The sequence below is a fragment of the Atta cephalotes genome (assembly GCF_000143395.1).
Source record: "Atta cephalotes unplaced genomic scaffold scaffold00023, whole genome shotgun sequence".
Classification (NCBI taxonomy): domain Eukaryota; kingdom Metazoa; phylum Arthropoda; class Insecta; order Hymenoptera; family Formicidae; genus Atta; species Atta cephalotes.
In genome coordinates, this window is record NW_012130087.1 from 116,331 (window position 1) to 133,206 (window position 16,876).

The following is a 16,876-nucleotide window of genomic DNA, read 5'->3' on the forward strand; positions in this document are numbered from 1 at the left end:
ACTAAGTAGTAAGTAGTAGTAGAGTATACTATATATAGTATAATAAGTAATAGAAGTATATATGTATAGTAATAGTAATAAGTAATAATATATATATATATATATATATATATATATATATATATATATATATTATTATTACTATATATATATATATATATATATATATATATATGATATTTATAATATACATCAAGATACACTTTTTCCAGTAATGCAGTGAATATATGTCTTGAACATCTTGATACTAATACTTTGCCAATATTAGCTCTCTGTGATGGAAAAGATCCTAAGCAGAGCAAGCTTATTGGTACTATTGTTTCTCAAGATTGGTTTACCACACTGGAAGCTGTTTCTACTGGTATGACAAATCTGGCTACAATAAAAAACAAATCTCACAAAGTCATACAAGAACATCTTAAACATCCGTTTACACAAGAACATAATGTATGTAATATATAAGATTTTAATTGTTTTAACATTAGAAACAGAGATTTGATTGTTTTTTTTTATATATGTAGATTAAAATATCTATGTTTAGTGCTTTTGATTTGTTTGGGATAAAACAAGAAACAATCGATTGGGATAAAACTGCCAAAAGTGATTTTGAAGGAAGCATTAGCATTGAAATGCATTCAAGTAGCTTAGATTCAAGACCGTCAAAAATTACTTTGGTATGTAAACATAAAGATTGGGAATATTATGTATATATATTTTTCTTGTGTCTATAAATATTTACAGATAGCTCAAATAAATGCCGAATGGAAAAATAGTCTATTAAAAGAACTGAGAGATCAGTTATTTTTATTAAGTCAGTATTTATCAATAATAGATGAATGTAAGAAAAATATTGGACTGCAAAACTCGATAATATTTACAACATCATATTCAGAGGTAAACAGATTTCTGCATATGTCAAACATAACAACATATTTACCATTATTTTTCCTATCTCTGATCATGTGCGTAAATGTTTTAGGAACATGACATCGTAAACGAAAAATTAAATCTTTTGCTGAATGGAGATTCCAACTTTTGGAAGTCTAATAATAGCAATGTTAAGGAAAATAATCACATCAATAAAGAAAATTTTGAAATTGATGCAAAGCTGCGGGAACGTGTACAAAATATTTTTTTGAGACATGATATAGATTTCACCGATCTCTTATGGGAAATACTTATAAGTAAGTTAGAAATTTTTCAAGTATATTTGCTTGTTATATGTTACATGAATAGTTAATTGTATATTCTTCCATATGCAAAGAGGCTTCAACATATCCACAAATGATAAACTATATTGAAACAGTTTTGAAGGAAATTATTGAGCATAAATTTACACCACAGGTAATTAACAGAAACATGTTCTTTTGTCTGATTTATCACAGTTATAAGTTTAAAAGTTTAAGGGATTTGTATATAAAAAAATGTATATAAGTATATTTTGACGTTTTTTTTAGATCAATGACACAAATTTAACGAGATTTGTGAAATGCATTTCCAATCTGCATCATCAAGAAACAATATCTCATTTATTAGTGGGAAGTGTACCATTAGAATTTGTTGTAGATATAGGATTTGAGAAGCTTATTCGAGATTATTTATATATCTTAAGAGGAGCACGATTTATCGATCTACACGATATTCGGCAAAAATTAAACAATATTTCTTTCGGAATCTTCAACACAGAGAGCTACAGGTAATATAAATAAAATTTTTGTAAATTGAACAGATCAGAATCAATTATGGTATTACGACTTTATTACTTGCAGGAATAAATTGATTATGTTAGCGCAAATTCACATCTGTTTGGAATGTATGTTACTTATTGAAGCACATCTGGAATGTCCAATTGAAAATTTGCAAAATCTGTTTGCTTATGCTTACAAAGAGTTCGTATCTGAACAGTCTCCCTTACAGCATTATCCTGATCTTTGTAGTCGAATTTTCACTTTTATGGTGCCTCTACCCAACGCGTTAGCTAATGAGTTAAATAAGATGTACGTAATGCTAACAGTATTATTTGATATAAATATTTTTAAAATTTTATTTGCTTGTGAAATAATACAAAATTGTAGTAAATGCTATAAAACACATCGTATCTTATTTCAGGAATCCCTCTGTATGGAGAGCTTCTGTTTCATCTCATTCTGTTGCATCGATGCTAACTACTACTACCTATTACAATAAACTGCCTATTTTTCCAACAAATATATATTCTACTGGTAAAGCAAATAATTAAAAAAAAAAAGAAATTGTGTTATAAAATAAGACTGAATTCTTGTACTAATTTTATTCTACTTTTTGCAGACAATGTAGATGTACAAGAAGAAAGAGTCTATGGTCTAAGCGCAATATCATCATCGGAAAAGTATAAAAAACTGTGAAATGTAACACTCTTGAACTTCAAGAAGTGAATTAAAATTTTAGAATTGGTGAAATTTTGAATAAACGGGACATAGTGCGTGATGTAATTGAATGTTTAATTAATAATTGGTAAAAGTTATAAAAGCAATCTCATAAATCTTCAAATACAGTTACATGTATTAGATATATAAATATAACTACATTTATGAGTGTTTTTTGTACTCTCAGTCATTGACAATATACACTCGAGCATACTATTAGTCATTCTCCGTGATTGACACAAATCTTATTAAATTACCGTATTGCGAAGTATACATATATATATAAATTTCATTTAAATGATTATTCTCAATGTACAAAAGTATATCGTATTAAAAATTCTTCATTCGAGATGAATTTCGTAATCGATATTAAAATGAGTTCATCACACGCGATAAAAACTTTTTACAGAGTATGTAAAATTAATGCTATGAATTGATTTTTATAATCCAATTTCCTTCAATATGCTTTGGCGGTTGTGAGATAAATATTATTTAAAAGCTTTTCTTTTTCTGTGAATCACTAAACAAAGATGATTTTTCATAGTAAGTACACAGTATTAACAATGTATTCAGAAAATGCAGGTAAAGTGATTAAGGCATATCTTTTTTTTTAACTTTAATACTGAGATGTGTCTACGTCGTCCATCCCGGAGACACTGGCTTGTTCCAGTACTTCGAGTAATTTCTGCATTTCCATAGAATCAGACGAATTATCGAGTGTTCGTTCCAAAGCTCGCACGTACGACATGCAAGTTCGTCCTTCATGATCCAAATTCTGCGGATTCGCCTTATGCTGCAAAATTTGCGATAACATATATAGCACCGAGGAAATGCTTTAAATAAATGGAAAAGGAACACGCACCCATATTAAAAGTTGTGCCATTGCCAAATTCCCGGTTGCGCATGCCAGATGTAACGGCGTTCGCAGATCTTCCGTACTGACCGAAATATTAATGTCTTCGTAATTACAGCGAGCCAAACATAATGTAAACGCTCTCATGTCTCCCCTGTATATTCAAAAATAATAAGATCGCGAAATTACAGCGACGCTTAATGATTTCTACATCCAGTTAGACAAAAACGAGACTTTACCGACAAACCGAATCAATGAGTAATTTTCCTAAAGAGATGTTCGGGTTGATCGGTGGCAAAAAGAGTTTATCTTCATATTTCCATCTGATCCACTGCTCCTTTTCTTCCCTGGATGAATCCGAGATAGGTTTTTGTTTTCCGTTCAAACAATACTCCCAGATACTATTGGCTATATCGTTACCGAGAGCCAGCATGACGCTTAAGTGACCTGCGCTAAAGCCGTCGTTAAAGATATATCATTAAATAACAGATCCAAAACAAATACAAATGAACGCGTATTAGTAATACACGTGAAACTTTGTCTCATACTTACGACCAGTCATCCAAATCCAAAGACCGTACCTTAGATATGTGCGAACCTAAATTTCTGTGAATACCGGAGCATTCGATGCACATCAAAACACCCAGATTAAGGCTGGCCCAATCGGGATCTGAAATAAAAATATGCAATTATAGAGTATACACAAATTATTAATTGTGCGGTAATTAAATAAAAATTCACTCACTCGGTGCACCACAGTCAACGCATGTATCATTCCCCGAAACTTTGTTCTTTATGCAATGCATCTTGAAAGCATCAGTTTCGTTTTTTTTATCACCATCACTATTTTGTAAGCTCGATAGTATTTGCTGTTCTATTGCAGTAATCCAGCTGTCCCTCTCTTCAGCATTGTTTGCTTCGAAATGCCAAGTTTTGTTCTCCAAGGAAATAATGGAAAATTCGAAACTATCTTCTAGAAAAAGAAAGAATATGCATATTAAAATGATATAAAAAAATGATAAAAATATTCTACAACCGTTAATTATATACATGAAATCTGCAAAGTGCAATACCTTGAGCATTGTATGATTTGGAACCTTTTGGTGTTTTACCAGGTACTTTCACAGTAACATATTGCAAAAGTATTTCTTTGCCATTAGTATCGTTCATGTAATCCTAAAAATGTTTCCTTATACTAAACATATCGTATAAATGTATAAAGAAATGATAAAACGGCTATTGCATAACTGATAATTACATGTAAGCTCGAATGATAAGTCAAACGTCCATCCTCTAATAACGTTACGTATTTCTTCTTCCATTCTTTCAATGACTTACTACTTCGTTTGAATAAATAACCTTGTTTTACTGGTATTTCTCTACCAACACCCATTTCGCCCATATATTTCTCTTTCTTGGAAGGTGTAAATATGTTCGATTTTCTTCTAAATTTTCTAGGAAACAAAATAATGTTATAATAGTATCAATGTAAAAAAATATAGAAAGAAGTATTTAAAAAAATATATTCCAAACCTGATAGTTGTTGGTGTCAAGATTGACGAACGTAATTCTCCATGTTGATTTTGTACGTTATGAAAATTATCGTTCAGCAATGACGAATCATTTGTCATAGAACTATTATGAATGGATCGACAATCCTCGTCTTTTTCTGAAACCTGTTAAGAAATTTACTTTAAACTTATATGATCTGTTTGATTTACTGGAGGACATAACTGATAAACTGACTTACGTTTACTTTCAATGAATTTGTGGTCTCTGTATCTTTGTTATGAAGTTGCACGTTTTTAATAATAGCAGGAACTGCAAATTTAACTTCATTCTCCGTAGCATGTTGACACACATCGCATGAAAAATTTTTTATCGATATGTTCTGTATGATTTTTTGACACACTGAAATTTTTCACTTATTAATAACGTTTAAATTATAAACGTTAGAAAATTTAAAGAAACATGTTTCAACTTATAACAAATTTGTGTTTAATTCCTGCATAAACATCCTTACCATCTTGAAATACTCTCTCAACGTTTAAACCATAAATAGCACATGTTTCATAATAAGGACATCTTAAATCACAAGCTAGTTTCCGTGGTCTGACATCCTTTATGACACGAGGATTGCTGTCATTAATCGAATCTACAAAAAAATCAAAAAATCAATAATTTAGAAACATGAATATGATGAAGAATAACAAATAAAAAAAAAATTGACAATTTATTATCTGATTACAACATACCTTGTACGCCTACAAGTATTTTTGGTACTTCTGACATATTCCGAAAAGAACACATTCTATTGTAAAAACTGCAAACTATAGAGAAACTTTCTTCATTTTCTAAGCTGAATACAAGTAATAGAGCATCTATCCAAGCTGAAAACTGAAATGGATACATCCATTATTATTTGATATAATAATAGGCATTGGCAAATAATGATGTATGAAATAAAATGATTTTGTTGCATACTTGAGCCTCTGGCACGCCACCTTCATCCCTTATTAAGAGAAGGTAACTCTGATCATTTATGAAGATTTCCTTTTTAAAACGACCACCTTCTGGTGATTCTTCATGCATGAAGGATCCTGTAAGATACCTGTGAACCAAAGCTGACTTTCCTGAGTCTGAGGAACCAATGATCCCCAGATGCAATTCTGGAACATCTCTTGCCAATGTCCATTCATGGCTGTTGACGAAGGAATCTAAAAAAATATGAATTTACATTAGTCGCGTTCAGCAGCCTTAACTGTTACAGAGCGGATATATGAGTGCTTGCTTATTGATGTATTCTTTTACACATAGATCATCCAATAGCAACGATCTGCTGAACATCACCATTGACTGCATTCAACAGAGAAAACTGATCAGTGAACACTATTTTTTAATACAATTGGCTGCATACAGCAGAGAAAACAGTTTTGCAACTATTCTTTAACTATTGCCTTTATTTCCTTATTATCTAAATGTATAAATCAATCATATTAAATAATTTTACACAATTGCAAAGCAGTTTTTTCTATTGAATACAGCCATTGATTCCTTAGATCCAGCAAATTAAAAATAAGAATAAATCATATTAAAAAATTACACAGTGCTCTCTGATCAATTTTCTTTGCTGAATACAACTTCTATTATTATATAATACAAGCTTAATATATAACATTATATGTATTATTTAATATATAAAATGTTATTATTATACATAAATATTGCAAATACAGCAAACATCATTTTCCTCTATTGAGATGTACATAATTATAAAATATATACATGTAAAATATATATATAATTATAAAGCATACCCTCTATTGCTACAACATGCTCGCGAATTTGTTTAGCGATGTGCGCGTCAGGCACGACCTCTATCAAATCATAAATGGCATATATCGATGGGTGAACGCTTTCAAAACGTTGTATTTCCTGTCTGATAGCGAGAGAATGATCGTGTCCACTCTGGCCAGTTGTCATTTTTTTTCGACGTCCGATTTTCTTTGGCGTCGATCTATCACATTAACAGCATCGCTCCGAAGTGTATCGTGCGGGCATCACCGGGAGTAGAACGATTTTCGCGAAGTTTAGAGTTATTGCTGGCTCATATGTCAAATCTCAATATTTATAAACATTATCGCTCGGAATCGGCGACGTTGGTTATGTGACACATCCGCGATCGCGGAGAGAAACGCGTAGTTCTCATGGAAGCTGTACTGCGTATTTTCAATACTTTTAACAATATGGCTGATTTCTTGCATATACCATTTTCTGGTGTTTCTAAAAATACTCGCACATGATGCTCGGAACGGGAGTGACGGATTTGCACACAGTTCAATTGCACCACTCACATCACTCTGTTCCTAGTAATTTTTCACTGCTTCACCAATAAGATCATATTATTTTAGGCAACGTTCCAAAATGTCTTCTCCGAGGAAGATTTCACTCTATATGCTATAGTATACAGCATGTGTATTATATATTTCGAATAAAATTTTCCTCGGAGAAGAAGTTTTCGAACGTAGCCTTAAAGCTTAACACAATAGCATAGGCAACAGGAAATAACGAGCCTTCCAATCAGAGGATCTCTGGAATATAATCTCTGGAATATAATGGATCTCTCGAATTTACACTCCAGAGCTCTGATTGGATGATTCGTTATTCCCTGTTGCTTGTGCCTATTGCCTGTGCTTATTGTGTTTAAGCTTTTAAATTAGCTCATTGGTGATGTGCAATTGATATATCATAATAACGGGAAGGCACTCCTTATAATTAATAATATATATCTTATATATATATATATATATGACGAATTTCTTTATGTTAAAATTACGGCTAAAATACTGGATGAATTGCATTTTAATTGCGATATTTGTAATCAGAAAAGGCTTCTGAAGTATCGTACAGAGCGATTTTGGTTTTAAAAGATAAAATTTGTGATATTTCGAAGTTTTGTTATTTCATCTAATGTGTACTATATATAGTTATAAGATGTACATAATTTTATTATTAAAAAATTTTCAAAAATCAATTTGTAAAATTCGGCTTTATATGAGTTTTCCCAGCAATATAAGAAAGAAATTCCAAAAAATTTCATAAAGAAATATCAATTACTTCTTCAAGAAGAAAAACCAGCATGACCTAAATCTGCACTTATGAATGAATTTTTTTATGCTGAAATTATGCTAAAATATACGAATCGCGTTTTAATTGTAATACTCGTAATCAAGAAAGGCTCCTGAAGATTCGATAAGATAAGATAAGATAAGATAGATAAGAGCGATTTTTTGAGGAAAAAGGCAAAATAAAAATTTATTTTTATATTTCATTTGATGTATACTATAGTGCAGTTGAAGTGCATATAATTTTATTTATTATAATTTTTGAAGAACCAATTTACAAAATCTGACTTTGTACGCGCCTTCGCAGTTTTAAAAAAGAAATCAAAAAGTTTTATAACATAATATTATTTCTTGGAGATAAAATATCAGCATAAAAACATGTATCTGCATAAAAAAATGTATAAATAAAACATGTATAAATAAGGAGCATATTATTTTATTCATATAAAATTTATTCATTATAAAATGTTTTTTAAGAATGAAATTACAAAATTTGGTTCTTTAATGAAATGATAGGCTTCGCAATTTGTCGCCTGTCAACCCTAAAGGTACCTTTTTATGTCGATGCTCGATACTCATTTTCAGTGCCAAAATAAGTCACATGATCAAAATTGACGTTTGGTATTCATCAATTTCTATCACTGACTTATTTTAACGCCGAAAATGAGCATCGAACGTCGGCATGAAAAAGCACTTGTAGACTCCACAATAAGGAGTAAAAATGAGTTTGTACTTCGGTGTAATACAATGGACTCGGTACATCGTAATTGGTTGAAGTAGAACTGGATAACCATCAATCGTAATCGTCAATTTATAGTTTGGAAGTCGATTGTGTATTTTGAATGAGATGAAAATTACAAAACTAAGCAAATTCACTAAGTGTTGACCAATTGAATTATGGATTTCCTAGTAAATTTGCTTATTTTTGTAATTTTTATTTCATTTCGAGATACACAATCGACCTCTTAATATGGATATTATATTATGACGGTGCACTGTGTAGGTGAGATGCCATTATACTTCGGGTGCATTCCGATATTCACTGCCAGTGCAAAATCTATAACGTACATAACATATACTGTATAGTTTCAGTACTGAATATTGGAAAGCATCCTTTATCTATCTCTTATCTCCAATCGTTGATCAGACATTTTGCGTGTTTGTAAGAAAATCCGAGATATCCAGAGTTTCGGGGAATTCCGTTACTCACTTATATGTGCTTATTATGTGCTGTGAAAGCTTCGAGAACATTCGAGGATAAACTGTCGTTTGATAAGTTACGAGGCAGCGAAACTTGGTAACAACACAATTAGAACATCGTAGCTGTTACCCAGCAGAGCTAGCAAGTGATTGTGTTACGCAATATATTTTAGGAGCTTTGTCTGAATTAAGACAAAATGACGAAGAAAGGTACGTGCCAGATATTACTCGCGATCGTTTAAGAGCAAGTCTCCATTTTTCCTACAAATGCATCGATAATTGATTACTTCCATGATAATAATTCAATTCATTATCCGAATTATTTGTTTCAAAAAACAAATTACAATATATAGAAATAAATAAATCTGTATAATCAATCTATGTATAATTCTCACAATATGCAGTCTAATCGTGTTTTTGATTTGCTGATTCGACTCAACCTCTATGATGATATGTTCTTTTTAGCTGCAAAAAAAATGTTCCATTTGGCATTCACAATGTTCTTACATCATTTTATCCTTGTTATTTATTAAATATTATACAAAGATAAATGTTTAATTACTCGTGAATATTGCAACTTACAAGTATCAAGTAAAACGCAATTATTATTGCTGTGTACACTTGCGTTTGTAGAATGAAGTCAAGATGGCATTAGGTTTTTTACAACTGAAGTTTTTGTATAATTTATTTTTTTCTCGAATTCCATATACATATATAACATTTCCTATTTTAATAAACCTATTGTGCAGAAAGTATAGCATAATGTAAAGGACTTATGTATTTATTACAAGTAATTATTTAATTAAATTAACTAAAAGCTTCAAGTATATAAATGTTACGTATATATTATAATCTTTTAAAACTTGATTTATACCTATTCTCTAAAAGATATTTAATAAAAAATAATACAAAATCATAGGAAAGAAGAAGAAGCAGACAACAGCTGCATCAACCTCAAAAGAGACTTCGCAAGAACAGTCCTCGCAGCAACAAAAAGAACAACCCTCAAAAGCATTACCTAGTTCGCAACAAAAGACAACCATAGGTCTGAAATGTCAACAAATTAAGGCATTAGGTTTTTTGTAGCTGAACTTTTTATATAATTTTTCTTTTTTTTTCCTCTAATATTCCTATTTTAATAAACTTATTTTATAAGTGCAGAAAGTATAACATAATGTAGTTACAAGGACTTATATATTTATTTATTTAAAAGTAATTAAATCAGAGTAGCGATCGTATAACTTTTTGTTTAAAGCAGATAAAAGTGAAAATTTTTTATATATGTATGTACATATATACATACAAAAAATTTTCACTTTTCAGAGAGAAAAAATTACATGATTGTTATCCTGAGCTATCCAGCCTCTATATTTTGTAACTCGTTACAAACGTCGTGCAATTATGTGCTCATGATGATAGTTGCATAGATATTTTATACAATAAAAAAGCTGTGTAACTGTAATTATAACATACAACGAGTTACAGAATGCAGGAGTAAGATCTTTCGATTTGAAATTAAAATGTATCTGTATTCATGCCTGTTACCGTTCGTACTCCTTATTTCATTGCCGTTTTATCATAGCGTGCAATGTTTGTTCTCAAAGACTAATTTGAAATTAAGAGTTTTGATCTGAGTCATTCATTATGTTTAAAAGTATTCTGTTACTAATATCTCATAAGATATAAAATATATAAAATTCATATATTTTTATATATTAGTTAAATACGTTATAAATAATATTATTTTGTAATATTAGTAACAGAATATTTTTGAACATAATAAATGACATAGATCAAACTTAACAATTTTAAACCAGTATTGTCCCGAATGTTGCATACTATGATAAAATAACAATAAAGTAAGAGTGAAAACAGTGAATATCGATACATTTTAATTTCAAGTCAAAAAAAATTAGATAGAATGAAAGATCCTTATGAAATCGTAATATATTTACCGTATAATGTTATTTTGTGAATCTGATGCTACATTTATCAATAATAACGATGAAAAAAATTAACGAAGTCGAACGAGATTCAAGCTCGATATCCTTCATTTTCATACTTATACACTAAAGCTACATAGCTACGAATATTTTATTACAATTAATATTTTGTCCATATAAAATAAAAATGAAATTAGGAACGTAATTGTATGTCCGACTCGACAGGTGACTGTCACGATATACGCTTCCAGCTTCCGCTCTATCTTTGGCTAAAAGTATCTAGTCTGGGCACTTATCATGGAACAAGTCGGAATAGATTCCGATCAGAATTATTCAATTATTTCCTAGATTTCTATTGTGATTTTTATGGAAAATGAAATAATTCCGATCGGAATTCTTTCTAATATGTTTCATGATAGGTACAGCTCTGAAATTAAATTAACTGAAAGCTTCAAGTATGTAAATGGGATGTACATATTACAATTTCTTAAAACTTGATTTTTAATTGATACTTTTTCTTTAAAATCCAATTGCACCAACATTACTTTGACTTCAAGCAAGGCTTAAAACTCTTACTTTCTCTCTTTAAAATCAAAAGAGAAGAATAGAGAGTTTTAAACCTCGCTTAAAGTTGATATTGATACAATCGGGCACAATAAGAGATATATATATTTAATAAAAAATAATACAAATTATAGGAAAGGAGCAGGGAGCAGCTGCATCAACTTCGAAACAAACTTCTGACGATTCTTCAAAACAACAAAAGGTACTCAAAGATCTAAAGCAGTAACAAATAAGATCCACAACAAAAAATAACTAAGAGTTTGCAGAAGCAGATATCACAAGGTCAGCAACAACAAGAATCTTTGGACTTACATCAAATATCACAGCCACAACAACAACAAGGATCATGGAGCCGCCCACAACAACAACAACAACAACCACAAAAAGCACGAAGCCAACCACAACAACAAATACAAGGAATGCAGAGCCAACAACAACCACAAGCAGCAGCATGGAGCCAGGCACAGCAACAATCACAAGAAGCACGGGGCCAACCACAACGAGCACGGAGCCAATCACAACAACAAAGACAAGGAGCATGGAGCCAGACACAACAACAACCACAAGGAGTACACAGCCAATCACAACAACAATCACAAGGAGCATGGAACCAACCACAAAGAGCATGGAGCCAGCCACAACCACAAGTAGCACAGAGCCAACCACAAGAAGCATGGAGTCAGGCACAACAACTACAAGGAGCACGGAGTCAACCACAACAACAACCACAAGGAGCACGGAGTCAACCACAACAACAACCACAAGGAGCACGGAGTCAACCACAACAACAACCACAAGGAGCATGGAGTCAACCACAACAACAACCACAAGGAGCACAGAGCCAATCACAACAATCACAAAGAGCATGGAGCCAGCCACAACCACAAGTAGCACAGAGCCAATCACAACAACCACAAAGAGCATGGAGCCAGCCACAACCACAAGTAGCACAGAGCCAACCACAAGAAGCAAGGAATCAGGCACAACAACAACAACTACAAAGAACATGGAGCCAGATACAACAACCACAAGGAGCACAGAGCCAACTACAACAACAAGGAATATGGAGCCAACCACAACAACAACAATTACAAAAAGCATGGAGCCAGTCACAACAACTACAAAAAGCATGGAGCCAGCCACAACAACCACAAGGAGCACAGAGTCAACCACAACAACAACCACAAAAAGCATGGAGCCAGCCACAACAACAACAAAGAGCATGGAGCCAGCCACAACCACAAAGAGCATGGAGCCAACCACAACAACAACCACAAGGAGCACAGAGCCAACTACAACAACAACCACAAGGAGTTTGGGGCCGCCCACGACAACAACAACAGCAATATAGAGCACCAACTTTATCTCAACAGCAGCAAGCTTCAAGTAAATATTCTCTAATAGTAATACAATCAGAAACAGCAACAATTATTATATATATTATTTAATATATTTTTTAATATTTGATATAAAAAAATTTATGTAAAAAAGTTTATAGTTATATAATTTTTTAAAAAGTAGAATTGCTCTCTTATTCATATATTAATATACTTGTATTCATAACTTAACAGAATGAATAATTAATTTTTTTATCTCATGTATAAAAATACTTTGACAAAGTTATTGAAAAGCAAATACTTTATATAAACATATAAAATAGTTTATATTCATAGAGTAATATACTAGAATTAAATACAAAACATCTAATCAGGTATTGATTTTTTATTTATTTCATTTTAATTATTTTTTTATATAAAATGATTAGGAAAATTGAATCATAATAAAAAAGTTAGTTTTATTTTTAAAATTATTTTTATTAAAAAAGAAATTTTCTTCATTTTCCTAAACGAATTTGTCTAATGAAGATAATGTGGTCCAAAAACTGTCTCAAATTAAACATGTGTGCACGCGCGCGCGCGCGCGCACACACACACAGACACACACACACACACACACGCACGCACGCACGCACGCACGCACACATATACAAGGTAAAGAAAAAATACAGGAATCCTGAAAGTAAAAAAAATATAAATTTTATAAAAAACTGTTTCAAATAAAAGTTGTAGAATTTACAAAGATTTATCATAGTTATGTATATATAAATATACATATTTTTATTTTTTATAGTTGATATTGGTGCTGCTGGTGATCGACAAGTACAGGCAATTGGTAGTGGTGTGCAGCCATCAACAAATACTACATCTCTTGATGTATGATTATGTATTATTATACATATATACATAAAATACAAATATTATTTTTAAATATAATTATATGCGCGTGTTTAAAATATCTATTAAAATATCTTACGAATATATAATGCATTCTGAATTTATTTAAATTTTTTTTTTTCCAGATATCTGAGCTTTCTTTAACAGATCCATTCCACAAAGAAAAGTCTGAAAAGGCAAAAATGTCATCTGAACAATTAAAAATATATCTGGATATGATACCAAAGAGAAAAAATCCTCTATGTGGTGGGAAAATAGGAAAAAACATTTCTGTGTTTACAAATATGTACCAAATTATATTCAGTGATAAATTTGTAACCAACGCAGTTCATTATGATATTGTTATTCGTCCTATCGATGAAAAGCCCAGCAAAACAGAAACCAAGAAAGAAATCAAACTTCCTAAGATTTTATGTAGAAATATTTTTGAACAATGTAGAAATAAACATTTTAGCAAGAGATTTCCAGCTTATGATGGGAAAAAAAATGCATATAGCGCAAATGAGCTTCCTTTCTCCAATTATGTAAGTAATACACACATTACAATAATTGTAACACAATTTATCACATGGAACAAGTTCTTTAATATTATTTGATTAAAATATTTTAAAAACAAAGAGAAAGAGTTTTTTATAATAATTTAATTTTTTTTCATTCTATATAGATGCAGGATGTTTTCTGGTTCTTAAATGAGAAGGGACAAAAGAAACAATATGAAATTACCCTGAATAAAGTGGCATATATTGATCTTAGTTGGATAAAAAATTTGAAACCTGGTCTTGCAGAAAATAAAGATCGAACCGCTTTACAAGTCTTGGATATAATCATGCGTCATGCACCAGAATCGAGGTTTATTAATGTAAGCGATTAATAGAAAGATAATATTTGGCCTCTCTTAAATATTTCCACTATTAGGTAACGAATTCTAGTGATTACTTATGGAATCATTTGTTTAGAAGCTACTGTTATGCAGTGGTAGTAAGATGCTAATAGCTGGCATTTATTATAACGCATTTTTACATTTAAACATTACGAAACATTTTTAAGATACAGTTCAGTATTTAATTACATATACGTCCTCATTTCTTTTTAAACTTGAACGTATTAATATAAGTATGTATTAATATAAGTATTTTTGAATGTATTGTTATTTAGCATTTTATTTGACTATATATGTTTCGAATTATGCAAAATTAAATAATAGCATGGCCTCGAAGAGTATGAACTGTATCATCCATATCTAAGTATATAGATTAAATGTAGTTAACAAGAATAAGAAAGAGAGAACATAAGGACAATCAACTCTCTCTCTTTCTAAGATAGTGATTGGTAAAAAGAAATAAAGTGTTTTTTGAGTCTAGAATCAATTGAGCAGTACTTGGATGAATGTAATCATTAAATTTTAGATTTAATATTGATTGTTAATCAATATTAATTAATTAAAATTATCAAGTTATTGTGTAATGTGTAAATGAAGGGCCATAATATTTTCTTCTCCAGTAATGTTATAATAATTCAAATTGATTAGCACTAATAAATACTAATAATAAGTTATTAAGTTTAATTATAAATAACATCCTCTCGATTTTTTTTTAATAAATCGCATTTATTTAAATAAATTAATTTTGCATATTAATTTGAGAACAGAAACTAACTTTTTAAAAATATGTATTTATTTATATTCTTTATAAAATGTTAATCTAATTAGAGGAAATTAATTTAAATGTAATATAAATATATAAAATGTATGATATAAAATATGTTATAGGTTGGAAGATCACTCTATTGGAATATAGATAAGATTGAGCCACTAGGTGGTGGCTTAACTCTAGCACACGGTGGATTTCTCTCTGGTGTACTTGGATGGCAACCATATCTAAATGTAGATGGTAAGACATCCATGTTGATCGATATGATTTTTTATCATTTCAATTATAAATAATACTTTTACAAAGCTTTTAATAATTTTTAAACTGAAAACTACAATAAATATATTTATCTATAATCTCTATATTACTTCTTATATTTTATTTAGTTGCTCATAAAGGATTTACTATGAATTTAAAAGTACTTCAATACATATCTGATGTTACAAGAATCAAGGAAGAAAACCTTTCTTATAATGTTATAATGAAGTGTAGAAACAAGATATTAAATTTTTTGAAGGGCTTAAAAGTGATTTACGCAATACCTAATTCACCAATTTCGAAACGTACGTACCGTGTACTCGATTTGTGGCCCGATAGTTGTGACTCACATACGTTTACATCATCCGATGTAACTTACACAATAACAAAATATTTTCGAGACATAAAGAGATATAACATAAAGAGGACTGATTTGCCTACTCTTCATGTGGGCAAGACTTTCAATGGAGGCAAAGTCTTGGTGCCTCTTGAAGTAAGCTGTTTTATATTTGCTATAAGTAAGTGATAATGTAAAATAAATTAAAAATTTTTTTGAACACTTATAGTTATGCACCATTGTGGGTGGTCAGGCCGTTAATAAAAAACTAGATGAACAGCAAACCACAAATATGATTCGAAAAGCAGCAACGGCTGCGCCTATCCGTAAACAGAACATAGAAGCAGCGGTAAAAGATATTTACATTGTTAGATTGAACATATTATATCATTATGTTTATTGTGTTATATGTCTATAGTTCCAGAAATTGGAAATAAATCGTAGTTCTGTTATGGAAAAAGAGTTCAATCTATCTGTGAGTACAGAAATGCAAAAGGTTGATGCCAGAGTTTTGCCACCTCCTGGATTGAAATATGCTAATTCAACGATGACAGTAGAAAGAGGAATATGGCGTTTGCAACAGTTTAATCAAGCCAAAAGTTTGGGACCTAATTCATGGACTATTCTTATTTTAGCTGATAAAATATTTGATAATGAAATACATTTGTTTGTAACAGAATTACAAAAAAATGGTTAAGTATATGAAAAATAAAGTTTTAATAAAGTTTTGAAATGTATTCTATATTATATATATATATAATATATATATATATATATATATATATATATGTGTGTATATATATCTATT

The 16,876-nt window shown here is 30.6% G+C and overlaps 3 protein-coding genes across 3 annotated transcripts in view; 2 read left to right on the forward strand and 1 right to left on the reverse strand.

Annotated features, from left to right (window-relative positions):
* LOC105619770 (protein zwilch homolog) overlaps positions 1 to 2,384 on the forward strand; it is a 3,071-nt gene extending 687 nt beyond the window's left edge. The window contains 9 exon segments of the mRNA XM_012201287.1: positions 213 to 447; positions 522 to 674; positions 742 to 894; positions 980 to 1,184; positions 1,265 to 1,344; positions 1,458 to 1,696; positions 1,770 to 1,997; positions 2,110 to 2,222; positions 2,308 to 2,384. Of these exon segments, the coding sequence (XP_012056677.1) occupies positions 213 to 447; positions 522 to 674; positions 742 to 894; positions 980 to 1,184; positions 1,265 to 1,344; positions 1,458 to 1,696; positions 1,770 to 1,997; positions 2,110 to 2,222; positions 2,308 to 2,384 (1,483 nt within the window).
* Positions 2,385 to 3,021: 637 nt separating this feature from the next.
* LOC105619771 (centaurin-gamma-1A) lies at positions 3,022 to 6,741 on the reverse strand. Its single transcript, XM_012201288.1, has 13 exons — positions 6,576 to 6,741; positions 5,743 to 5,975; positions 5,514 to 5,655; positions 5,282 to 5,413; positions 5,009 to 5,169; positions 4,792 to 4,934; positions 4,517 to 4,712; positions 4,332 to 4,434; positions 4,004 to 4,231; positions 3,811 to 3,928; positions 3,498 to 3,710; positions 3,268 to 3,412; positions 3,022 to 3,198 (listed from the first exon to the last, which is right to left on the reverse strand). The coding sequence occupies exons 1-13, from the start codon at positions 6,739 to 6,741 to the stop codon at positions 3,022 to 3,024; spliced, it is 2,157 nt and encodes a 718-aa protein (XP_012056678.1).
* A 2,539-nt stretch (positions 6,742 to 9,280) lies between these two features.
* The window catches only part of LOC105619772 (protein argonaute-2), a 9,981-nt gene continuing 2,385 nt past the window's right edge, over positions 9,281 to 16,876 (forward strand). Inside the window, exons 1-13 of the mRNA XM_012201289.1 lie at positions 9,281 to 9,293; positions 10,003 to 10,128; positions 11,725 to 11,792; positions 11,857 to 12,033; positions 12,274 to 12,534; positions 12,700 to 12,976; positions 13,721 to 13,803; positions 13,950 to 14,348; positions 14,489 to 14,683; positions 15,593 to 15,713; positions 15,860 to 16,224; positions 16,298 to 16,417; positions 16,487 to 16,760. Of these exons, the coding sequence (XP_012056679.1) occupies positions 9,281 to 9,293; positions 10,003 to 10,128; positions 11,725 to 11,792; positions 11,857 to 12,033; positions 12,274 to 12,534; positions 12,700 to 12,976; positions 13,721 to 13,803; positions 13,950 to 14,348; positions 14,489 to 14,683; positions 15,593 to 15,713; positions 15,860 to 16,224; positions 16,298 to 16,417; positions 16,487 to 16,760 (2,479 nt within the window). The remainder of the gene's footprint in view (positions 9,294 to 10,002; positions 10,129 to 11,724; positions 11,793 to 11,856; positions 12,034 to 12,273; positions 12,535 to 12,699; positions 12,977 to 13,720; positions 13,804 to 13,949; positions 14,349 to 14,488; positions 14,684 to 15,592; positions 15,714 to 15,859; positions 16,225 to 16,297; positions 16,418 to 16,486; positions 16,761 to 16,876) is intronic.